The sequence below is a fragment of the Lonchura striata genome, chromosome 5 (assembly GCF_050655825.1).
Source record: "Lonchura striata isolate lonStrDom1 chromosome 5, ASM5065582v1, whole genome shotgun sequence".
Lineage (NCBI taxonomy): Eukaryota > Metazoa > Chordata > Aves > Passeriformes > Estrildidae > Lonchura > Lonchura striata.
In genome coordinates, this window is record NC_140707.1 from 17,167,031 (window position 1) to 17,182,148 (window position 15,118).

Below are 15,118 nucleotides of genomic sequence, written 5' to 3' on the forward strand. Positions count from 1 at the left end.
ACAGGGAATTTAATTGCCCTTAAAGGGAAAACCAGTGGGTGGAAGTTGAAGGAAACAATTCTGCTCAGTTAGAAGGGGTCCTGAGCAACCTGGTCTAGTGGAAGGTGTTCCCATGGCAGGGAGATGATCTTTCAGGTCTCTTCCAAGCATGGTTCCAGCTATGATTCTAAGGTTTTATCCTCAGCAAAGCAAAAATGTTCTCTATTTGGGCTTTTCTCAGCTTATACAGAATTTCCCTATCTGGCAATCTCTGCTTTAAAAGAATAAATTCTGTAGGGTTTTTTGTGGTCCAGAATAGAAGAGAGAGCAGAAAGCTTCAGCCATCCTGTTGGTGGAGGCCATGCCCACGCCCAGGTGGTATCTCAGCCAGTGTCTTCATCCCAGCTGCACTTCTCCCAGAGGTACAAAGGCAATTGAAATGGAAATTTCTATGGGCCACAAGAGTTGTGCTTATTTTGAGGAGGGACTGAGTGCCAGGTTGCTCTTGTTGGGAATGTTCTGCTCTACCTGCTTGTGGTTTGGGTTATGGAAAGATTGGGATTTTTATAGTTGGCTCCTAGCAGGAATGCAGACATTTCCATACTTACAGGGTTTGATAAATGATCATTGGAGAAGAGAACAGCTCAGCTAAAAAGTTCTTCTCTGTAAGACTTTATGTATAGTGCTTTAAAGGAGAGTCTTCTGGTGGGTGGATGTGGAGGGTCAAGATATTCACTATTTATTCTTCTAGGTGGGCAATGATGAAACTGTTGCAGTGGTTTCTGCAGCTCTGACACTGTAATGTCATAGAGCAGAGCTGCTTTTATTTCCTAAATTAGAATCTGGTTGTGGATTTGCTTTCACATCTGTTATCTAATCTATAAGATGGACTAAAATATATTTCTCTTCATAAGAACTTTTCCCATAGTTGTGAAATAAAAAAATAAAAGTTTGTTCATTCAAAAATGGGTAAAAATGCTGTTATATTTTTGACCCTCCTAAGGAGGGTAACTATGAGAACATCCTTTGTCTGTGTGTTGCCTTTCATGATTATAATGATGGATTTTGAAAGTTTTCAGTTCTAGGAAATCAAAGTCCACTTACTTAGAGTGAACATGACAAATGATGGGAAATTGTATATATTTTCTCCTGACCTTATTATAACATAAGCTCTCAAAGACTTCTGTGGAAGAATTAAATCATAAGCCTTCAGATTATTTTTTTTCTTCTTCACACATGGGTGGGTTTGCAGATGCGGTTCAGTCTTTGCAGGAGCAGCTGAAATCAGATTTACCCATGCTACAGTGTGTATTGGCATTGGAACTGGACCACCAACATCTTTTTTAACAGGAACACTAGGAACAAAATAGATTTCAGGCCAAGATTTGACTTTGAAAAGAGGAAAGTGATCATTATTTATTGTAGACTGTAGCTTGGGTTTGAAAACATTTCTTTTATAGTCAGTTTTAGTTAATGCAGGTTGCTGAAGAAAGAAAATACCTCCCTCACAAAGGAACACATGGGAAATAATAAGCTTATTAACTGAATGCATGAAACCTGCTCCCCTTTTCATGAAAGAAGGGTCTATGCTATGCTGAATAAAACTTTCCCCTTTGCATGCTGATGTGTTCTCCACGAATTGATGTTGCTGCTTCATTAGGAAGCCCAGCATTTGAAGCTGCATTCTGGCAGCAGAACTCCTTTTGCTTACCAAACTTGGCCAGAGGAGTACAAGAGCCAGCACTTGTTCATAAGGAAGAAACAGAGAGTCTGAAAAAACTGAAGTTTTCTTAAGCTGGAGCAGTTTTTAATGTGTTTTAGGGGGAACCTTTAATTTCTTGCAGTAACTGTGCATGGTGCAATGTAATAAATCACTTGATGATGTTCAATTTCCACTTTCACTGTATTTGACCCAAGTACAAATCAAAATCCACCGCAGCTGTGTAAGAAAGTACCTTCTTTCCTTTCCCAAACTGTTGCTGCTTAACTGTAGACTTTGTGAATATTTTTTATTCATTTCAGGTGCATAGCATCCAGTATTCACAGAACTCACTTTGTGGAAAATGTTAAGTAGACACTCTGAAAATTATATTGCTGTTGCAATATATTCTATTTTTTGTGATGTTACAGTCATAGTATTGTCTTAATGCTGGTTTCTCTGACATGTCTGTAAATGGAGCTGCACTGTGCTCCTCCTACGCCACTGGCAACGGAAGCAAAATTCGCTTCCAGACAGGAGGGTGTATGTGGGTGCACTGGGACAAAGAGAGCATTGTGTTTATAAACAAATAAACTGGGAAAAACATATTTTAGTCAGTGACCAAACATAAATAAATAAATAAATAAATTTCCTGAAAACATTAAAAAAAAAAAAAAAAAGGAGAAATTGAAAAGTTACGGATTTTGCTGGGAAATAAATGTTGAGCAATGCTTTGGGATTTGGAAAACAAACCATTTCACTTGATCCAAGCCAAGCATCTTTTCCCAGAGGTCTGTGAACTGGAGCATTATTCTGTGCTGTTAGGATGTAGTTGAGGTCCCTTCCATTCACTTCCAGAAGAAAGCTGTGGAGCTGCTTAGAGCCCTGTTTTGATGTGGTGGCCTCTGCTGCTGTGCAGGGACCTAGCAGCCAACTCAGTGTCTGAGACAGGGGCAGACTTCTCAGCCAGGTTATGGACCTGGCTCTCAGGTCCCTCTTGTCTCAGGTGAGTGACTTTGTGTAGGCTCTGAGTGCTGGGGAATGCAGGCTGGCTTTGTTCATCCCATACACACGTTTCCTGTATTGTTCTCAAACTGTTGTGAAGCTGTTTGAGAAGGCAGGTTTCTTTCCTAAGAAATCTGCTCAGCAGTTGTCTGTGTGCTCAGGCCATGAGCTGAGTTTTTGTGCCTGCATGTGTTGTACTAACAGGGAGTACAACCAGCTCTTCTACTTTATGAATACAACCCTTACTGGTAATTTTTCTTTTCTCACCCTTCTATTGCCCCAGTCCTCTTTTTCTGAGCAAGTGAAGGCTTCCCTGCCCATATTGATCAGTACCTTGGGTCCCTCACGGGATGTGGTTGTAAATCCATCCAAGGCATGTTCATGAATCCCAGACAGCTATGATGATTTCTGGGCATGGCTGTTCTTTGTGCTGAGATTTGTTTAGCATGATGAAGCTGGAAGATACGTGGTTTAGGAACTTAGTGTTGAAAGCACTGTCAATCTCCAGTTCCCATAGCAATATATCAATATTGTGATGGGCTATCATTGTTTTAAAAAATAATCTATACAGATTAACTGTATAACATACACAACTGGGATTGTTGTGAAGCTTTCACTTCATTGCTGAACATCTTCTGTGGAAAGCGGGCTGAGACAAAGGCTTGCTTGTTCTGAGCATGCAGAAGGAGCCTGGTGTGGTGTGGGGATGGGAAGTGGACTGTGATGAGCAGGAGGACTTCAGGAAATGAAAACAAAAACAAAGCAGCAGTGCACGGTAAGAGGCACGAAGGAAGGAGCAGTGGTGCAGCTTCTGAAAGCAGAGTGAGGAACTTTGCTGGCAGCTTGTGAAGAGGTTGTCACCTTCCTTCCTCTCTCTCTGTGTCAGGGCACTGTGTCAGGTCACTGCTGCTCACACTAGGGGCCACTGGGACTCCTCCCACAGTGGTGGAATCCCTGGACGAGCTTAAAGAAAGGTGTAGGTGATGGGGTTAAGTGGTGGGCTTGTCTTCTGGTGTTAATGGTTGGACTCAATCTTGGTTGTCTTTTCCAACCTTAATGATTCTCTGATTCCTGTGCCATTATCTTTTTGGTCCTCCTTAACACACTGGGCAGGCTTGAGCAGAGCAGCAAGAGGCCAGATGGTATCACTGTTTGGGGTATTCGGTGCCTTGATTTTCCCTCTGTGTTAAACAGGAGCAATACCCTGGAAGTCAGCAGGCTGGCATGAGTTTAAAAGCAGCATGATTCCTGTCTGTGTCTGTAATCCAGCTCCTGATTCCTTCCAGCTCCATGTGGGTACTTGGCCATAGGAAAAGGACTAGCAAAACCAGCCAGTATAATAGTTACTGGTTAAGGGTCCTGGAAACCTTCTGACTTCAGTAATAGTTTTATAAGTATCATTAGTTCTTGCTATTCCACTTTGTCCATAACCATATGAAATGGCTGAGTTTATTATTAAGCAGTCTCTAAATACTCTTAGAAACTTGATTCTGTGCTAAATCAGGAAGATGTATGTGGCTTAAATATTCAGTAGATCTGGTTTGGATCAGAGAAGGGAGATTAACAGAGCTGTATCTTCACTGAGCAACTGAAAGTGAAGTAAAACAGTCCCTGTGTGGCTGCAGCAGCTCGTGATTTACAGGGCTGGATTCACAGGGCTGCTCCTGCTGCCGAGAACGCACGCTCTCCACTGCTGTTGATTTTTGAATTAAAAAAATGCAGCTCTGTACACAGTTTACTTTCGTGCTAGAGGGCAGGGAAATATAGGTAAGAGCCGTTAATCCCCAGCAGGCTGCTGGGCAGGCGAACAGACAGAGATGACAAAATTTAATTGGAAACATGAGCAGTTTAACAGAAAACATATTTGTGATAATTGAGAGAGTAACATCTCCAAAAGGGAAAATCTGCAAAGACGAACTGATTCAGAGGAGAAGTGGCCACTGGTAGGTGAGTGTGATTTTTCAAGCTCTCTTCAGGCTCGGAACTAGTTTCTTAATAAGAACAAATAACATTAGGAGGAACTAACTAAATAATAGATTTGTTTTCTCTGTGGGGGAGGGCTGTATAGTTACTGCCACAGGTTTCTCTTACAGCTGTATTAGGATGTGTGGTAGTAATTAATTTAGCTTCTTTACAAAAGGGTACAATTGGCTTTATTTTTGTACATGGAGTTTTCTTCTACCTTTGCATTGTGAAGACATTACCACCCCCACCCCCAATAACTGAAAGGACTTTAGTTTTACTTTTTTCCTTACTCCTGCATTTTTTTTATGTTTGAGGTTTTTCTAAGAATCGAACTTGGACAGCAAGTATTTTGCCAAAAGCAGAGGGAACCCTTAGTTACAAAATAGTGCTGTGTTTTTGCTAATGAAAAAGTATTGTGGACTTAATAAGGGAGAGCACATTGCAGAACACATTTTGGTTTGAATTGGAAGAGATTATTTTTCTTCCTTCTTTTTCTTGAAACAGCAAGTAAATGTAAATTATACAGTAGGAGCTCATTGCTGCTCTGCTGGGTAGGAAAAGAAAGCTGGCTTTTATTTTCTCTGAGTTTCACTGATATTGCAAATACTGATGTGTCTTTTTAATCTTACCAGTGTGAAATTCTTGATGTTTCATTACAGAAAGAATCTCATAGTAACTGCAATGCCAGGTACTACTCTGTTGTTTTATTGGGCTGTTTTCTGTGTTTTTTTTCCCAGAGCCTGCAGACAGCACGGCCTCCCAGCCCACAGGAATGAATGAAAATGGCTCATCCTCAGTTCAAAGCTGCGGCAGTGCTGTTCCTTGCAATAACTCCTCAGCCATCCCTCAGCCCAGCTCTGCTATTAAACCTTGGCGCAGCAAGTCCCTCAGCGCCAAGCACACAGCGACGTCTTCCATGCTGTCCGTGAAGCAGCCGGCGGCGGAGCCTCCAAAGCCGCCCTCGGAAATCGCCAAAACGGCTCCCAACGGCCAAAAATCCATGCTGGAAAAACTAAAACTCTTCAACAGCAAAGGGGGTTCCAAAGCAGCGGTGTCGGGGACAACGCTGGAGTGTCCGGGCTCTCGGGACAACAGCTGTGAAAAGCTGGAGGTGCTTCTCAGCTTTGAGGAGAGCGAAGAAATCGATGCCGCCAACCAGAATGTGAACAACCCGGGATCGATGTCCAGCAGCCCCAAAATTGCGCTCAAGGGAATCGCACAAAGGACTTTCAGCCGCGCCCTGACTAATAAGAAAAGTTCTCCAAAGGGTAATGAGAAGGAGAAAGAGAAACAAAAAGAGAAAGAAAAGGATAAAAGCAAAGACATTACAAAGAGAACATCCATCACCGAGAAGCTAGAGCTGAAGGCGGAACCTAAAGAGGAACAGACAGCAGCAACAACAGCAACAGAGATGCCAAAAAAGTCCTCCAAGATCGCAAGCTTTATCCCCAAAGGAGGGAAGCTGAACAGTGCCAAGAAGGAGGCCTCTGCCCCTTCGCACAGCGGAATACCAAAACCAGGAATGAAAAACACCGCAGGGAAATCCTCGAGCGCCCCTGTTGCTGCGAAGGAAGGCGAGAGGAGCCGAGGCGGGAAAGGCAGCTCGGGGCTCTCGCACCAGAAGTCCCAGCTGGACAGCCGAAATTCCAGCTCCTCCTCCAGCCTGGCTTCCGAGGGCAAGGGCGCCGGGGGCCTGCCCGGCAGCGGCAGCAGCCAGGCCGTGAGCGGGCCCGCGGCGGCCGCGCACAGCACGGGCAGCGGCACTGCCAGCGTGCAGCTGCCGCACCCCCAGCAGCAGCACAGCCACCCCAACACCGCCACCGTCGCGCCCTTCATGTACAGGTACGTGCCAGGAGGTACGCATGCTTCAAACGCCCTGGAAGTGTCTGGAATGACCCGGGAGGGTCATTCCAGACACTTCCAGGGCGTTTGAAGCATGCTAGGTTATGGAGAAGCCTCTTGCCTCTTCAGAAGAACTCATGGTGAAGGGTGTATGGGAAGTTGTGATGGACAGGAGGGGGAATGATGGTTGTGTGCAGCCCGACTGGCAGGAAAGATGGCAATCTGAACACCTCCCTGACCAGGTGCTGCTCTTCTGAAGGGTACAAGATGTGTCAGGTTTGTTTTGTGCACCGTAGCTTCGAAAGTTGTAACAACGCCAAAACACTCTCAGGGTCTTCATTGTGGGTGCCAGTGGTGGAGCTGCCTCACTATAAGCAGGAATTGGAAATTAAACAAAAAAAAAAAAAATTAAAAATACTTTCATTTAAGTAAGGCCAGACAAGAAGTCTGTGCTGTTGTATGTGTTAACCCTGAGATAAGAAAAGAGCAGCCAAAGGAAGTCACAGCTCAGCTCTGTCTAGTCCATTTTCTGTTTGAAGCACCTTCTGTGTGACAGTGGCAGTAGAGGATACATAGGGAAGTATCCTGGGGATAGTAGGGAAGTAACAAGAGGGAAATCAGTAGCAGGGATTCTTAAGAATACAACATGACTAGGTCACAAGAAGTTTCTCAGTCAGAGGATGGGATTTTTGGTTTGGACAGCCATCTCATGGGGGTTTTATGACACTGCTTAGCTCTTTCATAGGAAGAGGATGCAAGTGTTTGCTCTGTCTCTATCTTCTTTCTGCTTATGATCTGAAAGACCTTTCTCACCTCCTTCCCTTCCTTAAGATATGTCTGTACTAGGCTAAGATGTCCTAGCCTCTTTTGTTTTCACTTGTAGAGATTCTGTTCATGATCTTTGGTCATTTTTGTTGCCCTGTCCCATGGTTTTTTCAACTCTTTTGTGCACATTTTTGCCTTGGATCTCTTGGCCCATGTAGCATAAAGAATGGTCAGTCACATTTTTTGAGTAAGAGTGAATGTCAGTGGTATGAACCTGAAGGAGAGGGATGCCAAAGGCCTGTGCAGAAATGCAGAATGGCAAGAGCAACCCTTGAGTCTTCTGTCTTCTTTGAGAATTCTTCTTGTGTGTATGAAATTAAATGCCAGGGGACTTGGGAAGCAGGAATTTTTGGAGATGGGTTGTTAAGTTTATCACCACAGTGTCCCCTCATTGCTAGTATTCATCTTTAGTCTGAGCTCAGATATCTTCATCAAACATGTAAAGGCAGATGCAGTCCATACATCTTCTGTAAGCTAAACATACTGATAAACTCCACACAGTATTTATATGACCTTTTACAAAAACCAGGAATGAAACTACCTGTTGGCAGCTGGAAAATTGAAAAACAGTGCTTACTTTTCAGCACTGGAGGAAAAAAGGACAAACTCTGTAGTCAGGTTATTTTTAAAAGGAAAGAGAAAAATCAGATCATTTTGGTTTGCAAGGCAAACATAACACATTATTATATTGACTATCCAGAAATTATTTCAGTCTGCAAAATGCACTTGTTAATACATTGCAGTAGAAGGCTCAGGTGTTTTCTGACATCAGTTAGATTACTTTAATCTGTACTTTTCAGCTGCTTGTAGACTTTTTGTTTGGGTTTGATGTGGTTTTAAAAGCAAAAGACATAAGAAATTGTCCTGCATTTTGTATAGGGCTGTCACTGGCAGAAAGAGAGCTTCAGACAAAGTTTATTAGAGAAGCTCTCCCATTGAGTCAGGAGGAGCAGAAGGGACTCCCTTGCTTTCTAAACTTTTTTTCAGAGAGGAGTTCTTGATGCAGCTGGATCCATAATGCACTATTTTTGAAACAATAGCAAAGGAATTGTGTTGAAGTTATATTAAAATCAGTTATTCAGTAGAGATTGATGTTATTCACCCATACCAATGACTGTGGCCACATCTCCTTTGCTCACCCTGCAGGATGTCCCCACTCAAGAACTCTGCACACACAGAGGTGTGTTCGAAGACCTTGTCATTAAAGACTGGGATTGGGCTTTTACAGTATAAAGTGACCATCAGTCATGTGTGTCCTGGCCAGCTGTGCCAGCCCAGCATCCCCAGTTATCAGTGGTGTCATTGTTGGTTCCTTTATCAGGTACTTTACCAGCTCTGCCACACCTTCACCTCCCCTATCAGAGGTTGAACTCTGGGGCTTGTGAGTCAGGCTGGTTTCAGCCTTGTTCAACACCAAAAGCAGCAAGAGGTCCCTTCTCCTCCTGCCACAGACAGCTCTGAAAATAGGGCATTGTTCCAGTTGTTCTACCCCCACTCCAGGCACAGCGTCCTGCTACAGGAGTCAGGTGAAATTAAGAGCATTGCAATAGTAATTCCCCACAGTGTCTTTACTTTTTCACAACAGCTCTTATGCTTGGGGCAAGAGAACTTCCAGCTGCCTGGTGGCATGGCTCTATGAGCAAAACACAGCACAATTAGTAAAGTGAAATGAGTCACAATATCTTACTCAAATCTGACTGTAGATCCTTACATCACTTTTCATTACCTGGTAGCCATAATATCAGACAATAAATGGGAGTTTGAAGTTGGTTTTGCCCAGTCACTTCTCTTAAAATGCTCCCTGCTTTGTCTTCATGCAATACAGACTGTATTGGAGAAGATCAGATTAGCCACAACAACTGATGTTTTTGATAATTAAGATACATCTGGAAATCCAAGTGTTTTGAGACCCCATCTGATGAGCTGTGAAGCCTATCTTCAACTATGAATTTTTTATTTTTTACAGCTGAGTGCTTGTTTCCATTTCTGGGACATAATTCAACATGGGACTAATGAATTATGTAAAATCAGTCTGCTGGTGTGTTCTGGAGAGTGAGACAGAGTGGCTGATGGCAGGTGCACTCGTCTCGTTGTTATACTTGAGATACTTTGGATGGAGAGTGGCTGCACATCCCCGTTTTGTTTTGCTTTCCAGATCTCAGACAGACAATGAAGGGAATGTAACAGCTGAGGCCAGCACAGGAGGGGTCAGCATGGATTCTGCTCTTTATGTCAAAACTGCCCAGCCTGCCCTCGAGGACCTCTCAGGTAAGTCTTGCAGCATGACCCATTACAGGCTGTGCTCTGCCTAAATAAGAATGGGCTAGAGCAAGTTGATTTTATTCCTACTGCTTTCGTTCTTAATAACTGTATTTCTTTCAGCTCTTCAGCAATGAACCGGGTGTCAATAATTTGAACTCTAGATGCTTAAGTTCAGCACAAGTGTGCTCCCCAAATTTCTTGAAATCACCAGGAATTCTGCCTGCTTAATGAGATGTACAGCATCTTTTAGGATTAAACTACTATAAGGATCCTAAGCATTCTCAAGCATATCATATGCATTGTTTAGTTTTAAAAACTTCATTTCAGAGCTTACAGAACAGATTGTGTTCATTTCCTTGATGTTTTGGTTTGGTGGAATCTTAATATCACTCCCATGAATCTGATCAATTTGAGAAACAGCCTTTGCAGCAGTAGAGCACCAAAATCCAACTACACTCTATTGTGTCCAGCATACAGAAGCTGAAAGTGGTTGTGGCTGGAATATGAGCAGTCTAAATTAGAAAGTACCTGGTATATTTATCTGTATTTATCTAGAATTCTTGCTAATGTAAGAAGTATATGCTAGTTAGAAAAAAAAAATCAAACTTACAAATATAACCAAAACTATTTTCTGCAACCATATTCTGTTAGAATAGATTCTACTAATGTGATCTAAAATGTGTTTTTAAAGTCACAATCTGATCTCCTCCTGTCCCCATTTCAGCAATATCTGTGCCTTTGCTTACTGTGTCCTATTGCAGGATATCTCATCTGTAGAACCTCTCAGGTTTTTTCCATCTGCTTAGTCTTGGTGTCCCCCAGTTCAGTGTGGGGTTTGAAACCAGATGCCCTCCTTGGAAAAGTGATGTGGCTAAAAGTTTGACAATGAGATTAATTTCATACTGCATTGCATATTCTATCAATGTGTGCTGATGGGAAAAGTGAGAAGCAGAGTCACTGGTGAGGAAAAGGAAAAGGGCTGCAGGAATGCCTTAAGTGAACACATCTGTGTGTACAATTTATACATAGGTGCATCAAGTACTTAAAAGGCAGATAAAAGGCACAGGGGATAAAACCCTTGAGAACATTTTTGGGTTCATATTTAAATATTAGAGTTGCAAGTAAGAAACACAGTGTCCAGCTGCTTCAACTTTTTCAGCATTACCTCTTAATCATCATATTGGCTGGGCTGGATGTATTTCAGCCTGCAAACTGAGAAGCACTTCTAGACCACAAAAGGTCTTCAGTCTTTAATGACAGATGTTATGTAAGTACAAACTATTACTCAACTAGAATATGTAAGTTTTGGGATCCAGAGGCGGAAGACAGCTGACAAACTCAAACAAGGGAGATGCAAACACCAGCTGTGCACAACCAGACCAGACAGCAGCATCCATGGAGGGGCCTTGGGGGAAACAGAGCAAACTAAACAAAATACTCCCTCAGCCCAAATGAATGAAGAAATAAGGCACAGATATCTTCTCTCCCTGCATAGCAGCTATTGATGCTGTTAATTTAAAAGCACATATAAAACAAAAGAGAGCATTGGTGGGGAAAAATGGAAGCAGAATTGTTTAAGGATGCTGCCTGCTCATAAGGAGCTAAGTGATTTCAGAATTAAGCTCTAGGAGCCAACTATTCAATATCTGTCTTTATACTTTTGATTTAAGCAGTAGAATGTCATTTAAGTGAAAATTTGGTAATAATTTAGGCATAAGAGTGATCTCAGTAGAAATTGCTTTAGTTTGTCTCCTGTGTGTTTTTCCTAAGAAGTTACCTACCATTTGCTTTCACATCTGTGAGAGAAATGATCTGTAAAAGAGCACTGTGACCTTTGTTAAGCTAAAGGCCTATAAATATTTTATATTTTTTACTACAAAAATTTGTTGATCCATGAGTATAGAAAATGTTTTCTGTCCCAGAGACTCAGTGGCTAAAGTAATCAGTCATGTTGGGTGGATGTTTTCAGTCCAGCCAGACCATAATTGTTTGACCCTCTGGCTTAAGTGAATTGTAACTCAGGGAGATGATTTCCCAGAGACTAGAGACTGATTAAAAGAAAAATGCTCACATGGGCACTAAGCACTTTGGTCAGTAGTTTGTAGCACTGCTGCTTTCTAGGAAACACTGTGTGAGTGGGTTTTTCTGTGCTACCAACCTGGCATCTTTTAGAAACCTGAAATTTAAAGCAGAGAATGTACAAAGTCCCAACAACATCTTTTTTTTATCTGGTTCTTCACACCTCTGATGTCTGTAATATATAGATATCCATCTAAACTAGCAATTGTGTGGGTGCCCAGCACCCTGGCAGCTCAAAAATGTACACTTGTACAGACAAGGCTGATACAAAATATGAAAAGTTTTACATTTACTGTAGTATTTTCTTTAGTCATGTGTTGTAAACCCTTTAGAATAAAATAATTTCCTTCTGTGCCCTACAAAAGCTTTGTGACAGTTTTTTGGAGGTTTACTGTTCCAGCTTTCAGTTTACAAAGAATAGGCCAGCATTACTGGAAATTCACTTCTCTTTAGCCTCTTAGAGGATTTAACTCTATAAAGCTCAGCTGAGGTAGCAACCAAAACATTTCTGAATTGACAGCACAGAGCACGTGAATAAATTATGCTGAAGCACTAATTAAATTATTAATTTGATAAAATGAAATTATGCTGAAAGAGTAGGAAGACTTTATTTTTTGTGTACATAAACTCTACTTTTAAGGAGCGGGACATGAATGTGTTTTGGAACAAAGTATTTCAATAACATTTCTAAATGCCATGAAAACTAAGTAATCCCCCAACTTTGTGTCATGCAGCACATTTTAGGAACAGTAACTGTGTTATGTTGACAACCAAAACCTTTTGTTATTTTACCTGAAACATCACTCAGCATGGAGCAGCCACCCAGTCAGCACAGTTTAGTTTATGGAAAGGTATTATTGTAGGACAAAGAAGATCTAGTGAAAACACAGGATTGGAGAAATTGCCTGTGTCAGGTCAATGTTAATTGTGCCAATATATGAGATGGAAAGGGTGGTATTGATGGAGTGTATATTCTAATGAGGTTGAAAGTTAACCAGAATTTAAACTGGGTCAGCAACATCTCAAAGGCAGCCTGTGCAATGAGGGTAACCCTGCAGGGCTCATTTTGGTCAGGATGTGATGACAGCAGGTGCCTGCCCAGGGGAATGGAATCTCAATCCTAACCAGCTTAGAAAGTCAGAAAAAAGTGCATTTGTGTCAGGCATAGGCAGCAGCTCAGTTCTGTGCTGTTCCTTGCCTGCTCCTTACTCATGGCTTCCTTCCCCTGCAGGAGAGGATCCGGAGACGCGGCGGCTGCGAACTGTGAAGAACATCGCTGACCTTCGGCAGAACCTGGAGGAAACCATGTCCAGTCTGCGGGGAACCCAGGTCACCCACAGGTAAAGGCAGCTCTGGCAAAGGGTTCCTAACAAAATGCAAACCACTCTCTACAACTCCCTGAAAGATGGTTGTAGTCAGGTGGGGGTCAGGCTCTTTCTCCAAGCAGCGACTGACAGAATGAGAGGACACAGTCTTAAGCTGCATCAGGGGAAATACAGGTTGGATATTAGGAAAAAGCTTTTTACAGAAAGGGTGATAAAGTACTGGAATTGTCTGCCCAGGGAGGTGGTGGAGTCACCATTCCTGGATATGTTTAAAAAGAGACTGGATGTGGCACTAGGAGACATGGTTTAGTTGAGTGTTGGGGCATGGGTTGGACTCAATGATCTTGAAGATCTCTTCCAACCTAGTCATTCTGTGAATTCTGCTCTTACTTTGCATCTCTTACACCTGGCTGGGCTGTATCCTTTAGAAAAATAATTAATACTGACAGTGGAAGATACTGATCTTGTAATTTTTATCTTTAATACACAGAATTTGAATAATGTCTGCTGGTTATTGAGATGTGTGAAGAGGAATTGATGGGATGGGGTGTGTATTGACTCAAAGGTCAAGAAAAATCACTTCTTGTTAAATGTGTGAGGTGATGTTTGAATATAAGTTACAGTTTAAAATGTTTCATCTTACTGTTGAGTAACTTCAGTGCATTACACCTCTCTCCCTGTATGTGTAATATTTTGTTTAAATAAGAGGTGAACTGTGCTTGACCCACATTATCAAGTGCATAACTTAAATTCCTGACCAAACTTTGGACATACAAGTTCTTCTAGTATTGTTAGTCATCCACTGAATGTAACTGCTTTCTCTTTGTAAAGCAGCCTATGGAAATCTTCAGCAATATTTAAAATATACTGTAAATAAACGAAGATTGCTATTACGTTTAAACATCATGAGAGTTAGATCTTTTCAGTGTTAAACAGGAAGATTTGGAGAATAAGCTGTTTGGCCCCTAATGAAGTTGGGGTGCTACCTAATGCTTGGTGCCTTATGTACCCCAGCCCTACATGAGTTTATTGGGGGAACACTTTGTGTTTTGGCTTTGTATCTAAAATTGAAGCAGAGCTTGCAAAGATGAGTTCCCAAAGCTGTTTTTCTCTGCAAATTTCAATTAATGTGGCAGCTCTCTATGGTTTAATTACTATAACCAGAGAAAATAGAGGTTTTTGCTTATATGTAACATAAGGAATGGTATCATGCTGTTTATTTTTACTAATATCCACAATAAAAAAAAGTGGCACTAAGTTGAGCAGGAAAGGAAAAGAGGAGCTCATGTGGGTAAGAGAAGTTGCAGCTATGGATTACCCTCAAATAAATTCACTGCATTTCAGCTATGAGTATTTAGGGTGTAGTCTTGCAATCTGTACACATCACCTGAAAACTCTTAGTGTAGTCCCAGTTTTAGGATTTCATTTATAAATATTACCAATATTTTTAAAAATATACATAACTCATGAATATATGGGTCATTTATTGTTTTTTCTGGTTTGGGTGTGAACATCTTCAAAGTAGTTCATAGCTCATTATTGATTTGTTAATATACAAAATATATTCTGAAGGAAAAAAAAATTGATCTTTCTTCTTACCTTTTGCACTTATTTCTCTTCATGGTAGAGAAATAGCTTTCATTTGGTGCTGGAGACATCTCCAGAGTTAAAATTATCGTGAATGCAGACAATAAAAGGAAATATATCAGAAAAATAGAACTTGAACGGATTTTCCTTTAGTCGCCTTATTATCCCACTCCCTTCCCTAGAGTGGCAAAACCATAGTGTAATGGAGTTATGCATGCTTGAAGATGAGAAAGTTACACTTGGATACCATAGATAATCCATTAAAAAGTCCTGCTTACATCTTCTCCCATGTATGTCGAGCACTTGGTGGCCTGGGTGCAAGAAGTCTCTTTGCAAATATGGTGGAAGGACCTGAGATTGAAAGGAAAGGATCTCCCTGAGTGCTGCAGCAGTCAGTTGTTAGTGCTGTCACGTACAGTCAGTAACTTGGTGAGCATTCAGAGCCTTGGAAGCACCTGAAATCTCACACAGTGTTCCATGTAAGAGTCATATTTGATCTGGTGCGTCTGATGCCTTGGGGTGGCCACCTGGAACAAAGGCTAGACAAGAT

At 41.7% G+C, this 15,118-nt stretch overlaps 1 protein-coding gene across 15 annotated transcripts in view; it reads left to right on the forward strand.

Annotated features, from left to right (window-relative positions):
• The window catches only part of NAV2 (neuron navigator 2), a 381,846-nt gene that overhangs the window by 269,399 nt on the left and 97,329 nt on the right, over positions 1 to 15,118 (forward strand). For 14 of the 15 annotated variants that reach the window (XM_085579845.1, XM_085579846.1, XM_085579848.1 and 11 more), the window contains 3 exons: positions 5,386 to 6,490; positions 9,471 to 9,583; positions 12,888 to 12,996. In XM_085579845.1, the coding sequence (XP_085435971.1) occupies positions 5,386 to 6,490; positions 9,471 to 9,583; positions 12,888 to 12,996 (1,327 nt within the window). Of the gene's footprint in view, positions 1 to 44; positions 4,631 to 5,385; positions 6,491 to 9,470; positions 9,584 to 12,887; positions 12,997 to 15,118 lie in introns of those variants that run through there. The other variant, XM_085579857.1, reaches the window with a different exon arrangement.